We start from the raw sequence: 14,607 nt of genomic DNA on the forward strand, positions 1-14,607 counted from the left end.
AACTAGTATTGGGTCCAGATTGGACTTGGGATCCGTTTGGGTTTATGATTTCAAAATTTGCGATTTAAAAATTATGATTTTAAAACATGCGATATGAAAACACAATTTTTAAAAACGTAATTAACATTTGTAAAATTGCAATTTGGCCTTTAAAATTAAATTTGAAAATTTTACCTTCTTGCTGTTTGACTATGCAATTTGAAAGTTTTTTTAAAAAAAAGCACTTTTAAATACTATATTTTTGTAATTTGATTTAAAATCATATTTTTGGACTGCACAAAAAATTTAAGAAGCACATTGACGAGGGAAGAACTCAAAAATGCCAAGTACTATGGTGTCTGAGAACGGGTTAGGAGAGAGGACTCTATCCATCTTTTTTTTTTTTTTCGAACATGTAGCATCTGCTACTGAAATAAACTAAAAGGCCAAAAGGCCTGTACAGAGAGGGAGGTTAAAAACCCCCTAAAACCAGAGCCAGCAAAACTGGCTAAAACAAAGACACAGGAGATCCCAAATAACATCAACAACAGAACCTAAGAGGATCTCTGCTCCCTAGAGACAATATCAACAATACATAGAGGAACCTCTTCCAGCCAAACATCATCACAGAAGATGAAAGCTGCAGATTTAGCAAGTGTATGGGCTGCCTCATTTAAAGCTCTAGGCACATGGACAAAAGAATAAGAGTTGAGCTTAAGCACCTCCTGTTTGATTCCTTCAATAAAATGGCCATCTTTAGAAGAATAAGGAGGATTAGAATTCACCTCTCTAATGACGTTCAAAGTGTCTCCTTCAAAAATTACATGGAAAAAACCAGCTTCCAGGCAAAAAGAGACAGCATATGAGGCTGCCATTAACTCAGCAGGATGGGCATCAATAAACATGTGTTTGGACAGTCTTTTTGCTCCCAACACATAACCCATGCAGTCCCTAGCAATCACACCCAACCTCAACAGACTTGAGTTCTTATTTATAGCAGCATCGAAATTAACTTTGATAGTACCTTCTGGAGGTTTCATCCAGCAAAAAGGGCCCCGAACCTCAACCTCCAGGGGCTGATTTGCTTCTTCAACACCTCTGAGACAGCGTTTGAAGTCATCCACCATAGCAACAGCATTTGTATAAGACTTGTTTGGATGATCAACAACACCCTCAAAAAGCATCTCATTACGCCTTTGCCAAATCCGCCTAGCAATAGCTGCAAAATAGTCCATCTCATCCCTGCTAAAACGGCCCAAACATAATTGAAAGATATCCATAAAGGAATGTTCAACAAAAGCACATTTGTGGAAAATCGAAAGGCCTGCATTCCACACAACTTTTGCAGCCGGACAGAACCAAATGACATGGGCCGTAGTTTCCTCTTCTAGATTACACCAGGGACATTTGTCATCAACAATCACCCTTCTTTTAAATAGATTCTTTCTAGTGGGGAGGATATCATTACAAGCACGCCACAAAAACATTTTGATCGGGTTTGGAACTTGAAGATTCCGAATACTCCTCCAAACATTCGTACCCTTCTCAGCTTGGGATGTTTGACCTCTATCTCTCTCTATGATCTCAAGGCCTAAATGGTAAGCACTCTTTACAGAAAAAGTCTCATTTTTAGAGCCTAACCAAATAATGCGATCCGGTGGCATGTGGGGGCTAAGAGGAATTGAAGCTATCACTCTAGCTTCCTCTGGGTCAAAAATAGCTTGCAGCAAAGGAACATTCCAGCATTTAGACTCCCTGGCTAAACTCGGTTTTCTTGGAGGGACAACACAGGAGGAGACTGAACCGTATAAGTGATAGGAGTGGGTAACCATCTATCCCCCCAAATATTAATGCTTTCACCATTACCAACTCTCCAAACTAGTCCCTGTTTCAATAAATCACGGGCTAAAAAGATACTTCTCCATGCATAGGAAGGGCGATGACCTAAAGATGCCTCCAAAGAAGAAGAATGTGGAAAGTATTTAGCTCTTAGAATGCTACCCGTGAGAGAGCTGGGATTTTGGCAAAGTCTCCAACCCTGCTTAGCAAGAAGGGCTTTATATGACACTGGACCTAATTACCTTCTTTTTTTTCTTTTTTCTTTTTTGAGAGATAGAGAGAGAAACTAATTTCCTTTAAAGATTGGAGGGTAATATATAAATAAATAAATAATAGAGAAATTAAAGGGCTGCACTTCAAGTGGGCTGGGTGGGCCGTTCAACTGGGTGTACTAGGCCCAACATGGCTGGACTCCAGTTTTAGGTACCTGAACCCTGTGTCAAACATTATGATGAATCATGAGAGATGTGAGTCTTCAATGGCAGTCTCAGAATCTTTGTCTTCAATTTGTCCAACCAAAAGAACCTACAATCTGTTTTTTGATGAGTAAAAATGTAAGAGAGAATACGGCAAAAAAGAACCTACAATCTTTAGACCACGAGTTGGTGTTCAGTCTCACAAACTGAGCCAAACCCCACTACGCTCCCTATGTTATTATATACTCCACTTGCTTCTTGGCTTCAGAACTGGGTAAACAAGGTTTCTTTTGTTTTCTTTTCTTTTTAGTAATTTAGGGATGGCAATTTGCGTTCGCATATCGAGTTCAGGTGGTATAGAAGCATGGGTATAAGATTATATAGATCAAATCTAATCCGACCAATTTAATTAAATAAGTCACACCCCTCAACTTTAACTCTCTAATTTTATATTGGATTCGTGTCGGGTTCGCGGGTCATGTCAAAAATCGTCAACAATTATGTCGCGTGTCGGGTCGGGTCATGACGAGGCATGTGGATAAGACTATATAAACATTAACTTTACCCATTTAATTAAGCGGGTCAGACTCTTTAACCCTAAGCCTTTAATTCGTGTTGGATTCGTCAGATTCACAGGTCGTGTCAAAAATTATCAAACCTACCTAATATTCTAACCAAAAAACCTGAAGTTTAAGATCTAAGGGAGTCAAAGAGAGGGAGAGAAAAAGAATGATGTTGCAGCACAATTTGGCACAAAGAGGGTAGGGTAGGGTAGGGTAGGGTTGCATGTTACATGCATGTAAGAAGTATAATATAAGTGAAGACTTTTGTGATAATTGTTTGTATAATTTATAAATGATATGAAGTTGTATTAGCGAGACAATCTTACCTCTTTTGTATTTGATATAAGAAGTATATTATCTCATTATTTAAGAAATCTTTTCTTTCTTTTCGAAATTTGTTTATTTATATAATAGCCTTGCTCATAAAAGATATTTTCTACGGTCAATGTCAAAGTTAGCATGACAAATGAAGATTGAGACCCATCACTAATTTCAATATCATGCCTAAGTTTACGGAAACAATCTTCTCCAATTCAAAGAAATTGGGGAGTATTCAGTCCCTTAGAGCATTTTTAGTAGCCTCACCAAATTAGTTTTTTAGCTATTTTGGTGAGCCAATTTGATGAAAACTCTTAAAAACCACTCCCAGCAGCTTCACCATTTTAACCAAAAAAATTTGATGACTGAAATTACTAGTCAAATTAGACCCAGCATTTTCACTCAACAACCCACTCACCAAATTTTGTTTCACATTTCTCTCTCACATTATTAGCACACTTTTTTCCTTTTTTCTCTCATTTTCTTCTCTCATCTCCCATCTCTCACACGATAATGTCCTTATTTCATGGATATAAATGATTTTTTATAAAAATATTATATAGAGAAAAAATAAAGAAATATGAAAAAATTATTATTTAAATGGAATAGTGAATATTGACTAGTTAAAATGGTGAGGCTGCTGGGGGAATTTTAATAAAGTGGTTCATCAGAATAGAAAAAAGTAATTTTTAGTTATTTTGGTGAGTAAAATTTGGTGAGGCTACTAGGTAATGCAGGGATATTTTTGTCTTTTTATATTTTTTAGACAATAATACCCCTGCAATATACGAGACTCCTGAACTGCATTATAATCCGATCAAGATTTTAAATTCTTTTTGCCACCATCAATTCATTCTTGTAGGATTTAATTTAAAAGAGAGATTGAAGTAATTATATTCAAATGTTTTAAATTTTTACTATTATACACATAATCAGATTCGTTGTAACTAAATAAGTGTCAATAAGAAACATCCAATTGTTTGTATTTGTGTCTTAGAATCCATATAATTTCTTTCAATAGAAGGGCTCTCAATTCTTACAAACACTTCTGATAATTTTCTTGATTGACTAATTTGTTTTCAATAATAAGTCAATATTTAAAAGAAAATAATATAATAAAAAATAGAGTTCCACACAAAATATGATTTCTATCTTACACATATAACAACACAATCTACTAACAAATAAGACTCATAGTTAAATACGTTTTGCCACATGGGTTTTAATGACTTTATTTTTTTTCCACCTCGATTTTATTTAGCATTATAGGCGGTACATCGCTTCTGAGCATATATCGAAACACTACATCCGTCCATCTGTCATCAAGAAAACTAACGAATTTGGTCATAGGGGTGGTTCAACCACCCCCATACCAGTTGTAGTGGGTGGCCGAGCCACCCTCCCAATGAAATTTGGGGTGGTTTTTGCCACCACTTCAATTTGTATTTTATTTATTTATTTATTAACGATGCATATGACACGTGGCAAGTTTTGAGTGGTTTGACATAAAAATCTGTTAGTTTTCTTAACGACAGATGGACACATGTATTATTTCGGTATATGCTCATAAGGGAGGCACCACCTATGATACAATAATAAAACTGAGGTGGGAAAAAAAAAAATTGTTAAAACCCAAGGGCAAAGAGGTATTTAACCCTAAATAATATATAATACCAAGACTTATACATAACCAACATAAAACAAATACTACTTAATTAACTAGACATATTCGAACGATACATAATACACATACATTTTTTATATTTGAGATGTATAAGAAATGTAAAAAGATCATTTTTCTATCTAAACGCAACAATGCATCTAAAAGTTGAAAACTTGAAAGTTAAGAAATACTAAAATACTAACAGACCAAATAAAATAAGAACTATCGCATTGCACCCAAACTCTACTGGCTTCTGATATTGCATAGGTAACAAAATGTAAGTGCTTTGAATAAATAAATTGTTAAAGCATTTTCAAAATTAATATGTATATATATTTATTTTGTGTTTTGAGAATGACAAAAATTTTCTACAAATCGGTTTGTAAGAAATTTCATACAACTCACATATAAGATTGACATGTGTCCATTGGCATGTGAGAAGCACATGTTATGGACAATTGGATTATCAGTTCTTTTTCTTGATACTTATCATACTTTATGTATTTAAATTTCAAGAAATGCTAGGGGTATCAAATTTTTTACCAAGAGATGGGTACTAAAATGATGTTGAGCTTATTCATTGGAGACGATCAAAACAATTAATAAAAAGAAATGCTAAGGGTACCAATGAATAAGTTCCACATCATCTTAATAAAAGATTTGGTACCTCTAACATTTTTCTTAAATTTTAAGTTTTTGTTTGTCTCTAGATATAATAGAAAATCTGAAAATATTTATGGTTTAATTTTCGTTTGTGCAAAACGCAACTAAACAAACAAATGATTCTGAGCTCCAATGTATCATGAATAAATGTTTGTTGTAACCCTTTGCAAACCTTCTTGGTGGGGACAAATAATTTATTAAGAAAATCAACATTATAATACACCTTAGGAGTATTTCGTTTTTCTGTTTTCTTTTACTTTTATCTAACATAAATAGCTAAAATAGAAAAAATAAAATAAAATAGTATTACGATTTAGTATTAAAAAAAATAGAAAATCTTTATATATGTTTTATTTTTTGGGTTAAATATACTATTGGTTCCTGAGTTATCAAAAAACTAACGGTCTGTCACATGTTAACCTCTGAGGGTTGACACATGTCATAATATAACAAATAAAAAAAATAAAAAATCTTTGAAAATTAATTATAAAACTAAAAAAAAAAATTAAAAACTTAAAACAAAAAAATGAAGAAAAAAAAAAAAAAATGAAGAGGGTGGCTGACCCCTCTTCTTTTTTTTAAAAAATTTTTTTTTTTAAGTTTTTAATACTTTTTAATTAACTTTTAAAGAGTTTTTATTTTTTATTTTTTTATACTACAACATGTGTCAATCTGCTTGAAATTGACACGTGGCGGACCGTTAGTTTTTGAATGAAAAATTTAACTGAGGTATTAATTGTCTTTTTTTAAAAATTGAGGTACTATCTGTGAAGCGAATTGAAACTCAAATACTAAAAAGTAAAAAGTTTTCAAAACTCTTATTTAATTTTTTTTTTCTCCTGGCTTTTTATTTAATTTTCAATTGTATTACGATTTTTTATTTTTATTTTTTTTTAGCAAAAGGGTAAAAACGAAGTAAATCCTTGCTCCCGGCCCCCCCCCCCCCCCCCCCCACATAGCTCCCTCTAATCGTCTGTCATTCTCTCCCTCTTGTCAGGATTCTTTCTCTTTTACTATTAACAACGTTCCTCTGATCCTCTCTCTCTCTCTCTCTCTCTCTCTCTCTCTCATATAAATACCCTTCACAAAGCTATATATTTTTCTCTTCCCTGTTTGGGGGGTCTTGTTTTTGAGAGACCAAGAACAATCAAGAATCAAGAAAGAGAGAGAGAGAGAGAGAGAGAGAGAGAGAGCCCCTCCTCCTCAGCCATCATAGCCCATAACCTGTGTCAAAATTTTGAAGATCTGAAATAAGTTACACTCTGAAACCAGCACAAACTCAAGAGAGGTAGATACAGTCTACAGACACAGATAGAGATAGACCCTTTGATTGAATCTCTCCTTTCTTTTCTTTGAAATCAAGGTTTTCTTGTCATTCTCATTAGACAATGTACCCACCAATATCATAAAAGAACCCACAAATTCTCCTTTCTGTTTTCTCTCTTTTTCCTTTAAATTTTCCTTCTTTTCCACTATCTAAAGTTATTGACCTATATTCGCAACTTTGGTTTTAAATGAATGTAAGAAATAAAAAATTTGGCTTTGATTTCTGTGTATATTTGGGTTTGGGGGATTGAAATTAGGGTTTTTTTTTTTGTTGAAATTCTTTGGTGGTTGTTTTTCTAGGGTTTGGTAAGATCGCCACTGGGAGAAACCCTAATTCTGATTTTTCTGATATTAGGGTTATAAGCAGAGGACTAGAGTTTGTATATATAAGAAACTGCGATTTGGATTGTACAGCTAGATTTCTATTGTTCTTGGAAGTGGGAATTGTGGGTTCAGTAGCTTTTGTTCTGAGTTTTCACATTTAATCTGCAAGATTGGATTTTGGGAAAAGCCTCTTGTTAAGAACAAAGAGGAGCTTTGAGTTATATACTTGATGGTTTTGAGGCACTGAGAATTCATCTCTCAAGATTGTGGTGTGTGTTGCATTTGTTGTATATAGGTTATCGATCTTTATAGCGAGGAAATGCTCCTGATACTGGCTTTTGCTGATGAGCAGGTGATCATTGTGGGGAAAACAGAGGGTCAGATTGCTTGCGAATTGCTAAATTTGTCGACAAACCGCTCAGGTGGACATATCTTGATCGAATATATTCATCTGGGTAGATAAATTCGAGCTGATTCAGTGTTTATTACGGTAGAATTGAGCATTGAGCCTTGTGGCTACTCTAGTTTTCCGTCTTGAGTTTTGATTGTTTTGTGGAGTTTGTGAAGTTCTGTTGTTATTGGAGTATCAGATTTTGGTCAGAAGCGGTGAATTTGGAAGGTTATGGGGCAGTTTTTTTTTACCCGCAAATGAGTACAGGGACATGGTGCATGGACAGGAACGTAGTTTCTTGTTTGTTCCTTTGTTGGAACAACAGCACTTGAAACTGGGAGAAGCATTTTTGCCGGTGGAAGGATCCCACTTTTCCATATCAAGGATCACGTGCAATGTCTCGCTGCTTTCCATTTCCTCCTCCAGGATATGAAAAGAGAGCTAGAATTGATGATACAGACCTACTAAAAAAGGTTCATATATCATCTTTTTTTTTTTTTTATTAAAACTGCCGTTGTTAGCTTGAGTTAGGCTCATTGCTCACTGACTCTTGCGTATCTGGCTTTTTACATGTCTGTATTGAACTGTATGGTTGTATCAATTGCTTAAAATTTACTCTTAAAAGCCTGCTATGGGTTTGAACTCTGACACAAGAAAAATGGAATTTCCATATGAGTATAGTGGAGGTAGATTTAGGGGAATTATGGGCCTGAAACTTTTCTCCAAAACAGAAGAAACCTTATTAGGGACACTCGAACAATGTGGAAGCAGACAGAAGAAACCTTATTAAGCACACTCTAATAATGACTTTAAGATTTACAAAGATATCCATCTTCTTTAGTTTTGTGCTGCCATTGAGATCACTTTTTTTACGACCAACTTTTGCCATAAGATTTTGGAAACCCTCGTGTTTCGTATGGGCTGGCCTTGATTGTACCATTTTCCTTTCATTGCTTGACTAATTACCTCTCTAATGTCTATTCCTTCTTGGACTGCATTATATGTTTGAAGTGCTTTTCTAATAGGGACACAGGCATGGCTGCGGTTTATGTGTGCAGCTGCAGCACACATATTGTTAGACACATCAAGTAGGTTTGTCCAGAGAAGGACAAGGAAAACGCTTGTTTACTTTACCTAGGTTATGTCCTATCTAAAAGGCAAAAAAGAAGAAGAGGAGGTTTCTTTAGGTTTCATTATTGATTCGTTCACTGTTGAGTGTATGCTTCAAAATAGTTGATTACTTTCAAACTTAATTAGAAAAACCATTTGTTCAAGCCTAGGATTTTGGAAGAGTAGCAACTTTGTTGAATTTGACACCTACACACACCTGCACACAACATGGAGACACTTGAATGACATTTGACACTGGCTCATGATAAACTTAACACTACTACACGTTCCTTTATTGCAAGCTCATAAATGTCAGAAAGTCATAGCCAGCACGAGCACATAACCATTACTAAGACAAATATGATGTGATTGAACAAAATGAGGTTTGTAAATAATTTACTAGTTATCCTTTAGGAGGTCTTCACTACACAATGGATCTACTGAAGAGTTAATATCAGTTTCCATATATGGTTTAATATTTGGCAAACCTAAAATACTGATCTATCTTTTTAAGTTCTGGAATTTGTTATAATGACGAACTTGATATATGTACTTCCAACCATGCAATATAAAGTCCCATGTTTTGACCGAGTTCCAAAGTTTTAAAAATACAGTTTTATATCGATGTATTTTGATGTTTGTATGATGAAAAGCAGACTTATCTACCTTCTAATTGTCATAAGAAATCAGTTTAAATTTTTGGAATAGGCTTTTATGTATAATAATTTTTTTTAAGACCAAGAAATCGATGTGTAGTTTGAAATGCTTCTTTGAGGTCATATGGCTTTCTTTGCCTTGTGTAGAAGATCAAAGCACCAATATGAATGAAACAAGGTGCTATATAAAACATAGATTTACAAAAAATTTGGTTATATGATTAAGCATTTTTTATTAGAGCGTCATGTTTCATCCTGTAAGTTCTTTAATAATGCATGATGCAGATATAGAGAATGTGGAATTAGTATCATACAACCCGGTTCACATATTTTTACTCTTTTTTTTTTTTTTTTTGGTTATGAGCAAATTCATTAAAAAAGCACAAGTGACACAATCTAAGTACACATAGGGTATACAAGAGAAAACACCCAACAAAATCGAAAATGACAAAAGAGAACACAAAAATCTACGAAGTTAGAGGTATTGATGTTCACTTGTTTTTACTCTTTAATTGACAGATAGTTATACAATCTATTTTGCATGTAATCAATCCAAAATTATGTACAATTTTTACCTGGCTGTCATGTATATGTGAACTTCTAAAACCTCATATGAGACTCTTAACCTTGACCAAGTTTTTTGGCTCTTGAAACTAACAAGTTTACGAGGGTAATTTCTTTAATTTGTAATGTCTACTTATCATTTTTATATGATTAAAATATTTTATTACCGTTCAGTTCTGTCTGTTTTGGTTGCGGTAATTTTCAAGATTGTGTTAACTGTTAATGTGTTAGTTTTGCAAGTGGCAAACCTCATATGACATTCTTAACCTTGATCAAGTTTCTGACTCTTGAAACTATAAAGCATAATTATCTTACTTTGTAATGTTGTATTGTCTACTTATTATTGTGATATGATTGAAATATTTTATTACTATGTAGTTCTGTCTGTTTTGGTTACAGTATGTTTCAAAGGTTGCGAACTTGTGATTAGTTGTTAGTGTGGGATTTTGGCTTGGGTGCTGTAAAAAAATTTATAGGAGATCTCCTGTAATTTTTTCAACAGTCCACATTTAATTCCAAGTTTTCCATGAGAGAGAGAGAGAGAGAGAGTGAAATTAAATCTAGACCGTTGAAAAAACTACAGGAGAGATCTCCTATAGTTTTTTTTTTTACAACACCTAAGCCAAATCCGTTAGTGTAGTCTTGCAAGTGGTCATGGTTTGTTCTACTAAGTTTATTGTGAGTTATAATGTAGGGAAGTTCTTAAGATCAGTATAGCTAGGCGAAGGCTGTAGATAGTGGGATTAATGGTTGATGTCTCTTTAATAATACTGTTGAGAAAAGAGTTGGGAGAAACTCATAAAGTTGCTGGATGATTTTCTTGGCAGCAGTTATATATAGGGTTTTAGAGGAGACAGTATTAAGTCTAAACCGTAGGAAAAGGAAAGAGAAATTAAAAGCATAGAGCTGCTATTCTAGACTGTCTTGAGAACAGTACTTTAGGGATCTTTGCCGCAACATGATGTTGGGTTGAATTAGGGTTTTCAGAAGGTTTTTTTTTTTAATTGATAAAGTTTGGATGAATTTTAGTTTTGCTTGAATTTCTCTTTCAAGTGCAGAACTTTAAGAAAATGTGTGGGTTGTGTTTTTAAATAGTTGCTTAACAATTGATGAGGCTTGAATGAGGTTTGGTTCTGGCTTCAAATTTGTTATGAACTAAGGCGTTTAAGATATCACATTTACAAAAAAAAAAAATTATACTGGTGTCATGTACTCAGAAGAGAGAAGAATTTGTAGAAACTTTCATTGATGGAAGTTCTGTAATTGTCTTTACATGACTTGATTAAGGAGGAGTTGAAGGACAAGATAGGAAAGCTTTGAATCTGACGACCTTCACTCCTTCAGGCTTTCAACCTTCTAGGAGTCTCACTTGAGCAGTATTTGCAAAAGCTTTCCTGAAAGTTGTATAATTTCTATACTAGACAATTTGTTTTATAACTGACAAAACCTTATCTGGTCATTGGAATTGGAAATTTATTGGTAATGCATAACCATGTCAATAAGATCCATGTTGATATGTGACAAAAATTTTACATTGATTGTCAACCTGCCTCAAACCTCCTCCTGTATTTGGCCTTGGGACTGGTTATGCAGAAAACATATGACACTAAAATTGGACATAGTTGGAGTTACCCTTTGTATATAATCCTCAAGTTTTTTACCTTTTTTGTTTGGATGACTCTTTGTTTGTTTGTATCAATTTCTAATTTTGCTTTTGCTGATGCTAACTTGTGTGGCATTATGACTTTTTTTATTTTTGTCCCTAATTGGAATTTTGTTTCAGGAGAAGCAGAAGGAGAAAAGGAATAAAAAGGTTAAGAAGGACAAAGAAAAGAGAGAAGGTAAAGAAAAGAAGGACAAAGAAAAGAGAGAAGGTAAAGAAAAGAAGGACAAAGAGAGAAGTAAGGAAAAACTTAGTGACAAGAAAGACCGTAAGGAAAAGAAGAAAGACAAGGACAGGGACAGGGATAGGGATAAAGAAAAAAACCGGACCTCAGATGAGAAGAGAGTTGCAGGGCAGCCAGATAGCTTTAAAGGAGAGAAGCTTGTTCCAAACAATCTTCAGAATGTTGAGGTTAAGGATGCTAAATTTGTGCAGGAGTTGGCCAGGAGAATTAGGGATGAAGAAAGAGCTACTAAAAGCCAAATGGTTCAGAAGATTACTGTTACGGGTCAAAGAGGATCTGAATTTCTGGGTACGGTGGTGGGGAGCAATCTTGCCAATTGTTCTGGAGAACAAAGGAAAATTAAGGATGCGAAAGAAGACGGTAGGCAGATCAATGGACAAACAAATCACATCAATGCGAAAAGTTTGGAGAGTGCCATTGGTGGGAACTTCTCTATTATGGATCGCAGAAGAGTTGGACTTGCTTTGCCAGTGGAGAAGGATGTTGAGAAGCCAAAGGATGGTAAAGCGAAGAACAAGCACAAGGAAAGTGATGGTAAGGGTGATAAACCTAAGGATAGTGATCGAGAAAAGAAAATCAAATCAAAGGTTAAAGATGAGGCTAAAGAAAAGAAAAAGGTGGAGAAAGCAAAGGAGATAAGTGAACAGAGTAAACAACAGCCTAAATTGCAAGAAAACGGCAGGGAGTCCCTTGACACTTGCAATGCTAAGCAATTTTACCGTTCAGGGATGAGCAATAACAGTACTTTTGGTGAGGGAAATCTTGGAAAACGTAAGGAGCTTCACAAAAATGGACCTCTACTTGGTGAGTCCTTCCTATATTGTACAATAATCACACTGCAGAACTTCTATTTTGCTGGTGATTGGAACCACAAATTTATTTTGTTTGTCCCCAAGGATGGTAATAGAGGCTTTATAGTACTTAGATCGTCCAGTAAGCACCCATTTTTTTGTGGCCTACTAGTGTTATATATCTCTAAAGCTAAAATGACTTTTTAGCTAAACTTGATCTCCAGTTACTGTGTTTGCTTTTCGGGCTGCTGGTCGGATGATGTTGTCACATACTTGTTTTTTGACTGTTCCTTTTCTGGGAGATAAATTCTTTTGGTTCTAGATTTTAGCTTCTTACTCTTTTAAGTTTGTCACAGACAATGGACTTCGACCCCATAAGTTGCTGAGACCTGTTTCATCCTCTGAACCAGTCATGGAAAATGGAAGGAAATTGGAACCTTGCCAAACTGATATTGCGTCAACATCTGGGAGGCAGGGGGCTGCCGGTAATGGTATAGTGGACATCAAGGAGCATAGGCTTAATGGTTTGGTGGGGCCTCAAAGACCCAATGCATGCTCAATGAGGTCTTCATCTACTATCATACCGGTCAATGAAAATGGTGAAGCATCTGCAAAACCACCTTTGGTACGGCCTCAAAGACCGAATGCAAATGCAGCAAGGTCTTCATCTACTACTTTACAAGTTAATGATAATGGTGAAGCTTTTTCAAAACCACCACATCCCGATTCCAAATACCTGATTCAGATACTTTCTATACCAAAAGTGGAGGAGTTGTCTGATATTGACGACCAGGAATGGCTGTTTAGCAGCAATTGTCTGCAGTCAAAGAAGTCCAAGGCAGGTTCTCCTCGTGTTGAAGGGACACAACACGTGTGGGCGGAAGCTTTTCAGATAGAGTCTGCTGATGTTTATGCCCTGCCATATGTCATTCCCTACTAATCAATATTGATATATGGACTTACCCTTCTATCATTCCCTAGTGAAGCTGTTACACCAAGGGGCTTACCACAGAGGTATTCCAGCATCTGGGTCCTGAGCCTATCAGTTTGTTGCTGTTTTGTTTTTTATATTTTCCTTCCCATATGGGTTCATTAAGGTATAGATTGCACTGATCTCTATTGCATTTGGTAATGGTGTCTTGACTATTATATACTGGCATCAGTTTGTCACTAATAAGTTCTCGTGGCATATTTTCAGGACCCTTTTTTGTGGATTTGTGCTTATTTATGAGAACCGCATTCAGGTTTGTATGGAAGAAACATCACCCAAGTGCACCGGATGGGACAATTTGTTAATTGGAAATGCTAGGATGGGAGTTTTGTTAGCTTAGATCTTAGAAATCAAATACAAATGAGAACCATAGTGTTCCAAGTTCTGTTCACTCTTTTAACAAAATTTTTTTGGCTTACGGTGTCATTTGGTCAGATGTAAGGATGACGATCATAAATATATTTAAAATAGAGATCAAAAGGAAAGAGGCAGTTTTGTTCATTTGACATTTTTTCGTGTCTTATGGTGGAATTAAATCTGAATTGTTAAAATAACTACAGAAGATTTCCTTTTGTTTTTCTACAGCAGATTTCCTTTCTTTCCTTTTGAACTCCGTTTCGGTTGGTGCTCTGGAGATGCAACAGTCTCTAAATGAAAGGTGAAACAGCATTTAGGAAAAGCAACCCTTCCAAAATAAAGAATCAAATCTCAAGCAATTGACTCAGAAAGACGTAGTTTGGTGCAGCTATAGAACAGCACAAAGTGTAGGGGTGACGCTTCTGTCATGGAGGATCATCCATGAATGCCAACAGCAGCTTGGAAGGTGTAGGAAGCTTTTATCAAGTGATTCAAGTCAGCTGAAAACTGATCCAAGGCAACTTTCTCATTATACACTAATGCCTTAAAAGATGTAGATGAACTTAAAATTTTTTTGTCTTGTATTCCTTTCTTAGAACAGAGGATATTCTCCCTTCCCCTCCTTGAAATGTTATGATCATGGTGGGATTTAGTCTAGTATGAGATAGGTTCAAGGGTTTAACTCTGGCTTAACTTTTTTTGTTTTGAGTTTTTGGCATAGTGGTTCAAGTACTTAAGATTTGGTATCA

General features: G+C 35.2%; 1 protein-coding gene across 9 annotated transcripts; it reads left to right on the top strand.

Annotated features, from left to right (window-relative positions):
• Window positions 1–7,447: 7,447 nt before the first annotated feature.
• Window positions 7,448–14,590, top strand: LOC133879685 (uncharacterized). 9 transcript variants are annotated; one of them, XM_062318369.1, is made up of 5 exons: window positions 7,448–7,955; window positions 11,596–12,523; window positions 12,867–13,607; window positions 13,709–13,754; window positions 14,087–14,590. In XM_062318369.1, the coding sequence occupies exons 1-3, from the start codon at window positions 7,878–7,880 to the stop codon at window positions 13,448–13,450; spliced, it is 1,590 nt and encodes a 529-aa protein (XP_062174353.1). In that variant the 5' UTR covers window positions 7,448–7,877; the 3' UTR covers window positions 13,451–13,607; window positions 13,709–13,754; window positions 14,087–14,590. The 9 variants fall into 9 exon arrangements, with proteins under 9 accessions (XP_062174353.1, XP_062174354.1, XP_062174357.1 ...); XM_062318370.1 differs by having other exon boundaries at window positions 14,090–14,590; XM_062318373.1 differs by having other exon boundaries at window positions 12,867–13,524.
• The last annotated feature ends 17 nt before the right edge of the window (window positions 14,591–14,607 follow it).

This window comes from Alnus glutinosa, chromosome 10, assembly GCF_958979055.1.
Source record: "Alnus glutinosa chromosome 10, dhAlnGlut1.1, whole genome shotgun sequence".
NCBI lineage: Eukaryota > Viridiplantae > Streptophyta > Magnoliopsida > Fagales > Betulaceae > Alnus > Alnus glutinosa.